The 14,869-nt window shown below is 38.9% G+C and overlaps 2 protein-coding genes across 4 annotated transcripts in view; both read left to right on the top strand.

The window, feature by feature from the left end:
• Positions 1 to 14,869, top strand: part of LOC113640955 — an 80,852-nt gene that overhangs the window by 24,031 nt on the left and 41,952 nt on the right. The gene's annotated exons all lie outside the window — the stretch shown is intronic.
• Positions 9,327 to 13,984, top strand: LOC113640954. 3 transcript variants are annotated; one of them, XM_027143508.2, is made up of 6 exons: positions 9,327 to 9,513; positions 10,472 to 10,783; positions 10,950 to 11,067; positions 12,076 to 12,127; positions 12,561 to 12,611; positions 12,729 to 13,984. In XM_027143508.2, exons 1-6 carry the CDS (start codon positions 9,471 to 9,473, stop codon positions 12,777 to 12,779), a joined length of 627 nt encoding a protein of 208 aa, XP_026999309.1. In that variant the 5' UTR covers positions 9,327 to 9,470; the 3' UTR covers positions 12,780 to 13,984. The 3 variants fall into 3 exon arrangements, 2 of the variants coding, with proteins under 2 accessions (XP_026999309.1, XP_026999310.1); XM_027143509.2 differs by lacking the exon at positions 12,561 to 12,611 and having other exon boundaries at positions 9,330 to 9,513; XR_007140953.1 differs by lacking the exon at positions 12,729 to 13,984 and having other exon boundaries at positions 9,335 to 9,513; positions 10,965 to 11,067; positions 12,076 to 12,701.

Genomic DNA, 14,869 nt, shown 5'->3' with positions numbered 1-14,869 from the left:
ATGCTCTGCATGCGGAAAAGCTGCCCACACAAAGTATGAAGGAGCGGATTAGGTATGAAAGGCTGGATGAAAATCTGTGCATGAGACACCCAGAGTCCCAGATCATGAGAATGGGAGAAATGCCACGTACTCAGACTTCATAATGGAATTACATGAAGCGTAAGGCTTTTTTGTGATGCTTTTCCAGGGAAGATGGATATGACAAAGATTGCGCTGTGCACATGGGAAGCCAAGGAAGACAACAGGTGCCTGCACAGATGCCTGCTCCAATGTTTCAACAAGGAGCAGGGCAGTCAGGAATGCAGCATGCACTCGCAGCAACACCACAAGGAGCTGGAAATTGGGCAGGCCAATGGATGGATTTCAAGGACAAGCCCCTGCACCACCAGGAGGGAGCCCATTGGGCCCAGCCCCAGGAGGAATGTGAAAAGGCCCAGAGAAGCCAGAGGGGGAGCTGGTGCAGTGTACCACCTCATTGCATCCTGCACAAGAACCAACAATTATGGTGGGAATTGGAAATGAAGTACAGGTCCCATTCCTGAGTGACACAGGAGCAATACTTACAAGCATTGGAAAAAAAATATTTACTATATTTCCCAGACACTCCAACCAATCTACTTGGGGGAGATGTGCTCTGCAAATTAAGAGCCAAAATACACTGTGGGCCATCAGGAGTGTGGATAACACTCCCAGAAATGTTAGCTCGACAATACCTAGTAGTAAGCCAAGAAAAGGAAATGACAGAACTGGACAAAGTATATTGGATGGAAGTCAAGGACAAAGATACATCAAAAAATATGGCAAGAATACTCGGTATGGAAACCATGGCTAAACTACATACGACCAGATTGCCGTGAAGCTAGAGGACCATGGCATTGTACCCTGAAATATGATGAAGGGGGAAAAGATGAAGAATATGCATCATAATGATAAGAACGACTAGAAGGAAGAAAATATCACATCAGCACGCACAGCATGATAATTGGCCAGCAAGGAGTAGCTACATATGCTGTACTCCCTGAGCAGATTCAAGAATGGTATCAAGTTGGAGATGCAGTCTCCCACATCTCCCTGATGATCGGGCGAGGTTTTTGAATCCAAAGATTTAGGGCCTAAGATAAAAGAGGCAGAAAGGGTAGTGAAGTGGAACATGACTAAAGACCCTATAGTACATATGTCAGAAGATGGAGATTTTAAGGATAGATTAGGGGACAATCATGTTATCATGTAATCATACACAACCATGTTAGTAAGTCAGTGAACAAACATAAATTCTGGTAAGAGTAGAAGTAGAGATACAGATGCCACAGATGGCAGATAAGTAAGAGTCAACAGAGAAAGAAGTAGACGAAGCACTAAGTCAAGTCCCAGAGTAACTGTGGACAAAACATGTAACAGATGTAGGACTAGTTAAGTCAGCAGGATTAGCAAAAATACAGGTTAGACCCAATGTACCATTACTTTATCAGAGACAGTATCCATTGTCTAAGCAAGTAGAGGAAGGGATAGGACCAACTATTAAAGGGCTAGTGGACGCAAGAGATTTAATCCCCACAAAAAGTCAGTGCAACACTCCGATTTTGTCCAATCAGAAAGCCAAAATTAGATAAATGGCGATTGGTCCACGATTTGAGACCAGTCAATCAGATAGTGGTGGCAGAGACCCCAATGGCCCCGGATCCACAAATGTTGTTATCAAATATTCCAGAGGGAACAAAATGGTATACAGTAATTGATCTGTGTTAAGCATTTTTTAATGTCCCATTGCACCCTGACTCTCAGCACTTGTTTGCATTCACATGTTAAGAGCAACAAGGATATTGTGAAAATCCATCAATATTCAACCAAGTACTGACCAGAGATCTGGTGAATTTACAAATGGAGAGCCTGACTTACTGATTTGTAGCCAATCGAAAGAGCAATGTGTACAGGATTCAATAACAGTACTGAAGGCCCTAGCAAACAACGGGCACAAGTTTAGTAAAGAGAAGCTACAATTCTGCCAGAGAAAGGTGGAATATTTAGGACGAGCGTGATATATCTCCATATAATGATACATATCTATGTCCTGCACTTTGTCTGCTGGGTTCAGCAGCCAGAACACATGGGCCGAAATGGATGGGCAACATAAGTAGATCCTGTGCGTATCAGCCGGTAGCCGCGCCAATCCCTACAGATATGACTGTTCAGATGCGGCCTAACTAGAAGTTTCCACTATGTATTAAGTCAAGAGGATCAGTGTATGTTGGTTTAATTGGATCCAGACTCCTTCCCACTGCTGGATGAGAACAATAGTGATTCGGACTGGAACTGGTTGCACGTATACAGGACTGTAACATATTGGTGTGTGTCCCTGTTTGTCTGTATCCCCTATGTGTGTATATCTTTCATAAGTGTTGTGTACACGAGGCACCATATTACTGGTGATGGCCTTAATGCCTTAATTGTGACTGAATCCAGACTGACTACACACAAACTTTTCTGTACATATGCTTATGTAATAAGTGTTGGTATTTTGTGTCTACTGGTCTATTGCCTGTCTCTCTGTTGTCTGTAAGGCTTTGTTGCAGGCTATGTCGAACCCGTGGAGTGACCAGAGATGAGTCCAGCGACCCCGCACTTGTGCCCGGTTAGAGGCGAGCTCACGGAGTGTCGCTTGTCGCCTCGACGCCCCCGGTTACTGCTACACGTGCATCCAACTGGACAACGAGGTAGACCTGTCTGACTTCATCTGGGGGGACTTCGACCTGGGTGTATCACCACATTGCACCTGGCTAACATACCCTTCCCCGCCGACGGCTGACACCTGGTTCACGTTGCTTGAGGACACACGCCCCGTGTCACTTATCCTTGCACATGCAGATTTAGTCCTCCCTGAAGGACTGTGGGTTCATTCGTGCCACGAGAATGATTAATCTCTGGACAAGGGATTGTTTTTGCAGGTACACACATATGAGGTACATCGTTCCTTTTGTGTGACCTTGACATATGGACGTGGACATGCACATGCGTATATTATTTCCCACCATGTACGGCAGGCCGCCATACACCAGTACTGTATGTTATTCTTTTGTGTATATAAACTCTGGACATCTCACACCAAAGATGTGCATCAAGGTCTACAGGATATGCAAGGGCCACCCACTTTCATGGACTCATGGACAGGGGGTGATTCGGATGCGGTTGTTCCCATAACTCGAGCTTTCCACGCTTATCGCCACAATGACATTTGGAGATCCCTACGCATCCCCCTCGCCACAGTGGATTTAAACCATGCATCGCAATTACTATTGGTGGTGGTTGTAGGGACAGCTAGTTTTCTTATGCCCTGTAACTGTTTTTGTGTGTTTTTTGTCTGTTTATTATGTTTACCATACCTTTAGTATGTTTATGCTGTATGTTTCGGTGACCCTGGTGACACTGCTTTCACTGCCGCGCTATATATGCGGGCAGAGTGAGAATTTTCCCTCAAATTTGGCATCTGGAGGGTTTTTCGCTCACTCCTGGCTCACCTTCTGAGAAAGAGCATGTGTGAATTGTGGACATTGAGTAATGTTTTGTTTTATGATATTGTGTTCGTTATGTTTTATATATTATGGGTTTTGTTTTCATTGTGGGGGAGTAATATTCTGTTTTATGTTATTGTGTTTATGTTTTATGTATTATGGGTTTTTTGTTTTCGTTGTGGGGGAATGTTGTAAGTTGTTGTAAGTTGGGGTAGAGGTCGTCGTGATTAGATAGATATATGGGTTAGTGGAAATGACAAGGTAGTCCAGAACACTGCAACATAAGTTTGGTGAGACTTTACAGTCTCACAGGGGGGAATGTTGGAAAAAAATCTTAGTAGAAATAATTAAAATATTATTCCTTACAATACTATAACCAAAGTAAAGTATTAGGCCCATTTAGGCCCAAGTATAAAGCACATTTGTAATAACAACTTGTTATGTAGAAGGGAAAAGACCATTGTTCCCAGACCTTAGCTCATAAATTGTTATGGAAAATGAAGAACACCATGGTTCTCAGACCTTGGTCCATAGCAATAACATGTTATGTAGAATGAAAAAAAACAGTGGTCCACAGACCTAGGCCCTGAAAAATAAGGGGAGGAAAATCCATAAATGGGCATATGGGTGAAAGGTAATGGGAAATAAGGGGAAATTGGGTCAGTGTATTTAGAAAACATAGGAGATGATTCCGGTAAATAAGGTGATATGGCACCTGGGCTCCTAGGAGTGCCAGGGTATATATTGAGAAGATATCTGAGGTTTTTTTTTTGGTTCTTCGGGGGCGAAGGTGTGTGTGTGCGTGTGGGGGCGCACGCACGCGGGCGCGTGCCCGTGTCCGCGGGTCAAGGTGGGTGGTTTTTATTTTTGCAAGGACGTCACGAGAGCTCTTGTTTTTCTTGATTGATTTTGCATGACATGCTCTTTTTGGGGGTTTTCATTTGTTACTTTGAATTTGGCAATTTGATACTTTTAATTTGGCAATTTGATACTTTGAATTTGGCAATTTGTTACTTTGAATTTGGCAAATTATAATTTGTTGGCTGATTGACCATAATAAAGAAGTTTGCTCATTCTCATCCAGGTCTGAGGAGTTTTCTCAGTATTTTTGTAGTAATTATAGAGTTAACAGTGAAATTTAACTAAAGGCCTAAGAGAAGAGATCACCCTGTGATGTGTCGACTTGGAGACCGGCTCTGAGTTCCGACATAGTGAAATGAGACAATGTTTCTCCAGGATCATGATGCTACATAAAACAAAGACAGGGCTAGGACTGAGTAAGTAGTCCAAGCCACATAAAGTGCAACTGTGCAACCTGGTGCAAACAGTGCAAGACAAGACAGTGCAGAACAAGACAGACAAGACAGTACAGAACAAAAGACAGTGCAGACAAAAGGTTACAAGACAATACACAAAATACAAAAAAGACAATACACAAAAGACAGTAAACAAAAAGTGTAAATACTGTATGTAAAACTGTAAGTTCAGACAATATTGCGTGCAGTAATTCTAGAATGAACACAGTTTCTTAGCAGCAGGTCCCTGAGATAGTGTATAAGATTGTGCAAAAACAGCAACAACTGAAATATTGTACAGTATGTGCAAAATGACTGAAATGTTAGACAGAGTGTGCAAAGAGCAAAAAAGAGCAAAAAAGTGCAAGACAGCATGTAAACCGTTTGTAAACTGTAAGCATGTAAACAGTTTGATGAATGTAAGCAGCATGTAAACAAGTTGATAGATGTATACTGTATTAGAAGTGTGTGTATTTGGTGTAGGTCTGTTCAGTCCATACAGATGATGTGCGTGTGTATGTTGTGCTCAGTACAGTACAGTTCAGTTATTGAGAAGTCTGATGGCTTGTGGGAAGAAACTGTTACAGAGTCTGGTTGTGAGGGCTTCGGTACCTTTTTCCAGACGGCAGGAGGGTGAAGAGAGTGTGAGGGGTGTATGGGGTCATCCACAATGTTGTTAGCTTTGCGGATGCAGTGTGTGGTGTAAGTGTCCATGATAGAGGGAAGAGAAACTCCAATGATCTTCTCAGCTGTCCTCTCTATCCACTGCAGGGTCTTGCGATCCGAGATGGTGCAGTTCCCAAACCAGACAGTGATGCAGCTGCTCAGAATGCTCTCAATGGTCCCTCTGTAGAACATGGTCAGGATGGGGGGAGGGAGTTGTGCCTTTCTCAGCCTTCGTAGGAAGTAGAGACGCTGCTGGGCTTTCTTGGTGATGGAGCTGGTGTTGACTGACCAGGTGAAGTTCTCCGCTAGATGAACACCAAGAAATTTGGTGCTCTTGTCAATCTCTAACGATGATCTGTCAATGTTCAGCGGAGAGTCGTCACTCTTGCCCTTTTTCCACCGAGGCAGTTTGAGTGCTGGTTTGGAGCCAGAGCCTAATTTAGAACCAGTTTTTTTTTTTTTAAAGCACCGGGAACCAGGAAAAGTGGTTGCTAGTCTAGACTTGAGAACCACTTGCATTAGGGGCTGTGGGCGGGGCTACTGTTAGCACATTTGATAATGTACCGTAAGTATACTAATGTTTAATACACTTTTACTTTACCGCAATATGATCAATTATCAGCACACATGATAGTAGTTAGCTACATGCTAAGGCTAACTTTTTTCTGTGTTATTAATAAAATAACGTTATGTACTTTCTCGATTACAACTTCCATTTATACAAATTACATGGAGCTGCATGTACACGTTGGATTCGCCGCGTTTGGATGCTAATGTAGGTTCACAAAGCCATGAGCATTAACGGTAAAGGTACAGACGGTTTGTGTTTGCCACTGCTAAAGTTGCTGTGTAACGTGACAGGTATACACTGACGTCAGACTCGGCTCTGTGATGGCTGTCTAACCGATGGAAAGGCAAACCGGTTCTTAGAAGGTTCGCCAGTGGAACCAACTTTGAACTAGCACCAGTGCTAGCTCTGAACCAGCATCTGGTTCTATTTGGTGGAAAAGGGGTATCTGTGCGCTTCTGAAGTCAACAACTATCTCTTTAGTTTCATCAAAATTCAGAGACAGGTTGTTGGTTCTACACCAGGTAGTTAGCTGTTGCACCTCCTCTCTGTATGCTGACTCGTCGTTCTTGCTGATGAGACCCACCACAGTCGTGTCATCTGTGAACTTGTTGATATAGTTTGATCTGTGCATTGCTGCACAGACTTGAGTCAGCAGAGTGAACAGCAGTGGACTGAGCACGCAGCCTTGAGGAGCTCCAGTGTTCAGTGTGGTGGTGTTGTAGATGCTGTTCCGATCCGGACTGACTGAGGTCTCCCAGTCAGAAAGTCCAGGATCCAGTTGCAGAGGGAGGTGTTTAGTCCCAGCCAGCTCAGCTTCCCAATCATGTGCTGTGTTGAATCAGGTGGCTCCTGCAGGACAGGTTTTCAGCTGCTTCAGAACCGGTTTTGAGCGTCTGACGAGTGGTCTGTATGCTGGAATTAGCATAACAGTGATGTGGTCTGAGTAGCCGAGGTGGGGGCGGGGCTCCGCACGATACGCACCGAGAATATTTGTATAAACAAGATCCAGCGTGTTTTCGCCTCTTGTAGCAAAGTCCACATGTTGATGGAATTTAGGGAGCACTGACTTGAGATTTGCATGGTTGAAATCTCCGGCTATGATAAACAGTCCATTGGGGTGAAAATTCTGCAGATCACAGCTCCGTATATACTGTAGCTCACTTAGTGCCTCTTTAGCTGTAAAACTCGGTAAAATGTAAAACATACGACAATGAAAACAGTAGTAAATTCCCATGGTAAGTAAAATGGCCTTCATCTAACAGTCACAAACTCCACTGACGATGAGCATTAAGTAGAAACAAGCACAGAGTTCTTGCATCATTTCGTGTTTATATAAACACACACACCACCACCGCGAGTCTTACCGCACAGAGCTGCATTTCTGTTGGCTCTAAATGAAGTTAGCCCATCCAGCTGAATGACGCGTCTCCGTAAAACAAACACGGAGCAGTTTCTAATCTCTCGCCGTGTAGAGCGTTCGAGTCGGATGTAGTTCAGTTTATTATCCAGGGAGCAAACGTTGTCTAATAGAATGGACGGGAGAGCCGGCCGGCTAGGGTTTGTTTTTAGCATATACAAAAAGGTTTAGTACGTTTTTGTATATGAATTAATTCTATTGGAATCTATCATCTCACCCTATATCACAGCCGTCCCTGAGTGCCATAATATCTGTCGTTTTGAATGGTATACTTATATGGGTAGTCGATACATCAGGTTCCTCACACTGTGCAAGAACAGGCCGAAATTAAAATGCAATTTGTAGCAATGTCTGGTTTCCCAAATGTAATCGGCGCAATTGACTGCACTCATGTTGCTATAAGGGTACCATGTGAAAATGAATTTGCTTATGTTTAACAATATTAAAAAGTAGAAACTGTAACAATTTTGTTTTTAATATAAAAAATTATTTAATGTAGCTTTTAATATGAATATAACCTGCAGGCGACAGTGGATACCCCCTGAGACGCTGGCTCCTCACCCCATTTTTAAACCCACAGAGCGCAGAGGAAACTCATTATAACGAGGTCCAGTCTCGTGCCCGCACAGTTGTGGAGCGTGTAATGGGCGTGTAAAAATGGGCGTGTACAGGGCGGGATATGAGGCTGGTTCACGTACGCACATCTGCGGGAACATTGCTTACAGGTGTGCATACACACTGTATAATAAATAAGAATATTTTTTGGCCGCACGGAAACTTTTAGTAGGGATCCTACGCACAGTTTTATAAATGAGACCCCAGATCTCCGAATGGGATGTGATTCCGATGTGATTCAGAGATCTAACGAGGCTCAGAGAAACACGCAAAAGGCCTCAAAGGAAGGCTTTGGTGGATATAGGCATTTGTTTGGAGGTGTTTTACCAAGTTATCTAGTTCAGGATAATACAGGGGTTCGGCTGCCCAGTTATGCACACGGTAGACCTAAGGATGCTAGATGTGAGTACATTCAGAAGTCTAAATGGCACCTAGGACTTGCTTGGTTATCATGGTGTATTGCTGATTTGAATAAATAAAAATAACTTCCTTCTGGAACAATTCAATGTCAGACTATTCATTTAGTACTTTTCAGCAGGATGGCAATGTGACTGCTCTTAGTTGATGCTGAACAGAGCCTTGTCAAAGGTGGTTGTTACCATAAAGTTTTAAATAAGAGTTTGGCATTAACTATTCACTAAACATTTTAAATCAGCTAATTAAGTTACAAAGAAAATGCACATATCAAGTAATAATTATAAACAAATTATATTAAAAATAAAGCTAATGAATTCGAATGAGATTTCATTTCCAGTCCTACAAGACTGGAGTGTTGAGCTGAAGTAGTGCATGTGAAACCCCTCTTCTCAGGATGTGGTAAACAATTGTGTAACTCAGGAAACTGCCATGGATGTACACCACTACAGAAATGTACATTTGGTCTGGCTTTATTTTATTGAGGCTAGTTTCTGAGAAACAATTTTCTGTTGCACTTTACAGCGGTTATAATTTTTTTTTCAAGGAAATGCCTGTTTCAATGAAATAATTTTGGTGTGTGAGTCAAGAACTCACCTATATGCATCACCAGTACAAATTCACCTATTAGCATGTTTGATACATTTATTAATAATAATAATAATAATAATAATAATAATAATAATAATAATAATAATAATAACAAAAATAATAATCACACTATTATAATATAGAGTATTTTGTGATATAAAAAGAATTGTTATATTTAATTCAATTACAGAAACTCAGTGCCTCTTACCATTCTTGGACACATGTACTTTCATCTGCTCTCTGTTGCACTTTTTTCTTAACTTCTGTTTCCGCTTGCTCTGTAGTGTCTCTAAAGCCAACCACCTTTCAACTTCTACCTTAGCTACTACACAATGTGTAAGACGCAACTTTAATCTGACAGCATCATCATCATCATCATCATCATAAACATCAGAATGCAGCATTTGGTGTTCATCATGTTTTGGTTGTCTTGTGCAGGTATTTAGTTTTCACTACTTGTTTGGGTGTGTATTGCTCATTGATGGTCTGACGACTATTTATATGAGTAGTGTATTTCAAATATAGTAATAACATTTTATTGGCACAACACAGCCTAAATGACATTTTTGTTATAATGTCTGGGTGTACATTGGTATTTTTGCACTTAAAAATACCTAGGTATATACATGTTGCAGTATGTTTACTGCAATAATATTAAATTCTTATTATTATGAAGGGATAGAATTCATCATTGAGTTTTAATGCAAAACACTTTTAATGTTGAGTCATTGTCACAAATTAATTGTCACAAATGAAGAGACAAGAGTACAAAAGTTTAGAAGTGTAGTTGGAAAAAACAATTACAAAAATAAATGAATGTTTTATTACAGTAGTAACATAAAAAAAATGTTGGTCAAGACTGTAGCAATTATGTATATACAGTATAAGAAATTCTTTATTTGTTTTATCTGCAATTCTACACAAACACTGTAATTGTAAGACATCTTTTTGCTGTTATACAAATTGACTAGCTATCAGGGAATTTTTTTTTTTTACTGGCTGTTAAAAAATTGCAAGCTTTATGTAAATATTCAATATTTCTCAGTTTTAAATTAGTCCTTTGCTGTACGAGTTAGATATTTGTAGTTCCGGTGACAAATTAAATGAAGGTTATTCAATGATTTAATGATATAATCCATGCAGACAAATTAAATGTTATGCAGTAAAATACCTGCACAAACAAACTGGCTTCTAGATCGGACTACAGTGTAGATAATAATCATTTCATTATTTACCGTACAAATGTGGTCATTTATTTATGTGATTGTTTGTTTGAACATTAAATCTAACATGTTTGTGCTCACAGTTCCAAATGAAAATTACTGTCATATAGCTTATATGCAATATAAGCACACAAGTAAATGTTAAATGTTGTCTTTACTTTTTTAACCCACAGATTGTACCAAGCCATTTGAGCACAATACTCAAAACCAGATGAACAGAAATGTTTCAAAGGGAGAGAATGTTATTTTACACTGTGATGGAAATCGGACTAGTAAATCTGAAGATATTGGCTGGCGTAAAGACAAGATTCTTCTTTTTAACTACAGCCCAGGAATAAACCAAACTGTGATCAACTACACATCAGACAGGATGCATGTTGACCCACAAAATCCAAGAAAACTACAGATATCTGATGTACAGCCTTCAGATGCAGGATTATACTCATGTTTCCCATTCGACAAGGAGTGGATATTGACTATAGCAGGTGTTTAAATCCTCTTTTTAATGTGTTTAATATGTCTTGTTCAGTTTCATCAAATGAAATAGCATAATAACTTATGTAATTTTTAAAAGAGGTAATTATACTTGTATTATTATAGATTATATTTGGTGAAAATATGCATTACTGATTATCTTGTATTTGTTTTTAGCTTTTGCCAATTCAGACAGAGAAATACAACAAGACAATATATGGCCATTCTACATAGTTTTTTCAGTAAGCACAGTGTGTGTCACAGTTTGTCTCTTCTGTGGCGTGTGTCTTCACAGGTGAGAGATATTTTATAAAAAGTTCAACGTTTAAATTTCATCGAAATAGCAGGTTTTTGACAATTAAACACTATGTAGTATATAGTATATATTGCATTCATTAAAAAAATAATGATACAGATGATAGAGATGACTTCATTAAGGGCAATAACACAGCAGTGTGATGTGAATGCAAAATAAATTAATAGATCAATAAAACAGGATAATAAATACACAGGACAGTGTGTGCTTTTTAGTGGAGTTTTGAAATCAGAACCACAAACCAAATATTATTATTATTATTATTAGTAGTAGTAGTAGTAGTAGTAGTAGTAGTAGTAGTAGTAGTAGTAGTAGCGGCACAATAATCTTAAAACCGACAAGAAGCTGAGTGGGAAGTAATGAAATCGGGACACGTTAATCGCCCTTGCAGTTTGCTGTTTATTCTCCATCCATTTGAAGATTGTTTCAATATAGCAATGTTTAACAGTGATTTGCTCAAGTTCAACAATACTGCTTCTCAATGAATATATTATTATTATACAGTTATACGGTCAACCAAAAAATATGTGCTCCTGCATTCACCTCCATGCTTCCAAAGCTACACACAGGTGTTTTAACCTTACATAATTACTGACACGCCTATTCTCCCACAGTCACATGACATACAGTACACTTAACATGGCGTCTACAGTAGTAGTAGTTGTAGTAGTAGTGAAGTTATTGTTGAGGAGGAATGATGACACCAAAATTATAATTTTAATTATACTGCAAAAAGGTCTAAATGTAATGTGATAAATTGAATGCCCTCATATTCAGCATTAGTCTTTTTACTAATTTTTAATCATGTTATTCATTGCCAATTTCCACCATCTGTTGTTTCTCCATTTGTATTAGTAATTATAGCACAACTTACACCCAGGAATAACACTACCATTATTACCACTTTATCAGGATGGAAAGAAAAAATGTCACTTTTTGTTACTTTGTGATTGGTTCAAGGAATAAAGAATTTGCATTTCTTTGCAGGAAATGGAAAGAAAGAGCAGCCTCTGATCCAACTGAATCTAGCAATGAGCTTGTAAGTTTTTTTTTTAAATATAAAGCTGTAGACATGTCAATGCTGAGTTAATATTCATATTAATTAAATGAATCCCTGAGTGGGGAAAATGCAAAGACTATGAATTATCTGCCTGCAAAAATCTATTAATACTAAATGTAACATTTTTAAAAGTTTAGAAGTAAAAAAAAAATACTAATAATAATTTACTTTCTTTAATATTGAGACGAGAAGTTGAGTTTTATTTTCTTTTGTTTTATGTCCTGAATATGGAACTGTGTGCTTATCAAAATGTTTTTTATTTACTGATGAATTCCATGTAACATTCTGATCAACTCTAGTTACCTAACCTAGAAAGGATTTCTAAATAAGGTAAACTTTGGGTTTTGTTAAATCTTTGAGTTATAAATGAATGATAATGAACTTTGACTTTCATTTTTTTTTGTGTAACTAGGCAAAGGTATATAAAGATTCTGCCCATTACAGTGAGACGATAACTATCTGTGTAAGTTTCCCACCATCAACCTACCTTGTCTATCTATCTATCTATCTATCTATCTATCTATCTATCTATCTATCTATCTATCTATCTATCTATCTATCTATACATTATTTTTTACAGGTCTACACCGTGACAAGCTCAGATAACTTTTCCATTGGCTTTAAATCCTGAGCATCAACCATTACTACTTTACAGAGTCACCAGTTCTTCCTTCTACAGAAACAGAAGTCTGGATCTTAAAACCTTTGCATGTTCTTTAGGAAGCAGATGTTTGTATGTTCTACAGCTAACAACTGTTTTAATGACTGAGTTAAAGAGGCATTTCTGTATTTATATTTGTGTTGTTTCTGAAATATATGTCAGTTGAATGCTTATTTGAAATTAACAAAAAAAAAAAAGCATAAATGTTGTATTTTTGCCACTGGGGGTCAGCAGATCCTAAAATATATATTGAGGGTATCTGGGGATTTTTAAATATCAAATGTAAAACTTCTAAAGTTGCTTTTAACAGGTGAAAATTACACATGAACACAAAAATGATAAACTTCATAATAATGCAAATTCATTATCTGCCAAGGTTCCCAGTAAAGACTGTACACAAAGCAAGTGGACTTATTAGGTAATAATAGCCATGCTGCAGATGGGCTGCAGAGCGTGCTTGTACTGGTAATTTTGACAAACCTGCTCCCTTAATAGTTCAAATTTCTGTCATTTTGCAGCATAATACTGTGTCTGTGGCCAGGGCTCTTCACCGTACTACTCTCTTTTATGATCCACTCCATGCTCCAGCTTCTTCTTTGCATTTGCACACCACTTTTGATTGTCAGATATAGCCAAAGAGGCTGTTCGTTTATGACGGTGGGTCATGTATTGGCATTTTCCCACTTCAATACTGATTCGTAGATTTTGAAGGTCCGTCATTCACTCATCATATCATATGTCAAACCATGCTGTCTGCTCAGGAGGAAGGACAGAACGACCCCCAGGACACTGGAAAATGTCCTGGTGCTCTACAGTAGCTGGCCAGTCCGCCCCTGTAAGTGAGGTTCAAGTTCAAAAAACTAAATCAGTCCAAAATCCAAAGAGAAAAGCTGGAAAGCATGTAAAAACAACAAAATTATTATTCTGTGGCTGTGGACAAAAATCTAATATATTAAGCTCAAAGTTTCCAGGAGAACCTAATTATTAGATGATATACAGTACAGTTTTGTGTGCAATAATCCTAAAGTCAATCTCAACCCAAACAATTTCCAACAGCAGTCATTCCCCATTTTTAATTTAATTTATGATGCAAAAAAATATATTTAAGCAAATATTTAGCAAAAGACAGCAAATACCTTGGACTATATGCAACAGTTTATATTTTTAATGCAATTGCTATTACATAAAACTTATTTGAACTCATAGTGTTGCCTGATCTTCTTTATTTTGGTCATAATTACTACTTTTCCTATCCATGTGTTCAGATCTTAATATACTATATGTGCTCAGGTGACAGGAAAGCCACTAGGGGGCAGCAAATCATAAAATAAACAAATGTTGTGCCTCCCAACATATGAAAATAGCCAAATGCTCATTTAATGCATTTTATTAACTTGAGGTTGTGTGTGCTGTTTCACTTGCTTTACCATACACTATTGCAAAAGACTAGATCCAGATAAAGACAGCACCTCATTGAATTCTCTATCATTCAAGAAAAAACACAGGCTTGTTGAGATGGCAAAATAAACCTTCACATACTCCACAGACTGTCTCCAGTCTGGTCTGCTTCTAATAAAATGCAAGCAAACATCATTAAAGAATATTTTAGAAACAATAACCCTCTAGTGCAATTGATGTACTGTGAGTTAACCTTGGAGGTGGGGTAGAGCATGTGAAACCCCTCGCTCCTCAGGATGTGGTAAACAATACTGTTACACAGAAAACTGTCACGAATATACACCACTACACAATTTAGGCATGTTATTTCAACCCAACTCTAATATGGTCAAATTATACTGTTTTAATTGTTTAAAATTATTTACTTACAGGTACATATTCTTATGCAGAAGTGTAAACACACAAACACACACACTTGTGCACAAACATGCGCACACGCACACACACACACACACACACACACACACACACACACACACACACACACACACACACACACACACACACACACACACAAACACACACAGAGAGAGAGATAGACAGATAGATAGACAAGTCAAGTCAAGTGGGTTTTTATTGTCATTTCTTTTTCTTTTTCTTTT

The sequence above is a fragment of the Tachysurus fulvidraco genome, chromosome 6 (assembly GCF_022655615.1).
Source record: "Tachysurus fulvidraco isolate hzauxx_2018 chromosome 6, HZAU_PFXX_2.0, whole genome shotgun sequence".
Taxonomy (NCBI): Eukaryota; Metazoa; Chordata; class Actinopteri; order Siluriformes; family Bagridae; genus Tachysurus; species Tachysurus fulvidraco.
This window is presented reverse-complemented; position numbering and strand designations above follow the sequence as displayed.

Coding starts and splice junctions, on each gene's coding strand:
- LOC113640954 (XM_027143508.2), top strand. CDS start 9,471: ATGCAGCATTTGGTGTTCATCATGTTTTGGTTGTCTTGTGCAG. Junction 10,784..10,949: donor GTGGATATTGACTATAGCAG/GTGTTTAAATCC, acceptor ATTTGTTTTTAG/CTTTTGCCAATTCAGACAGA. Junction 11,068..12,075: donor TGTGGCGTGTGTCTTCACAG/GTGAGAGATATT, acceptor ATTTCTTTGCAG/GAAATGGAAAGAAAGAGCAG.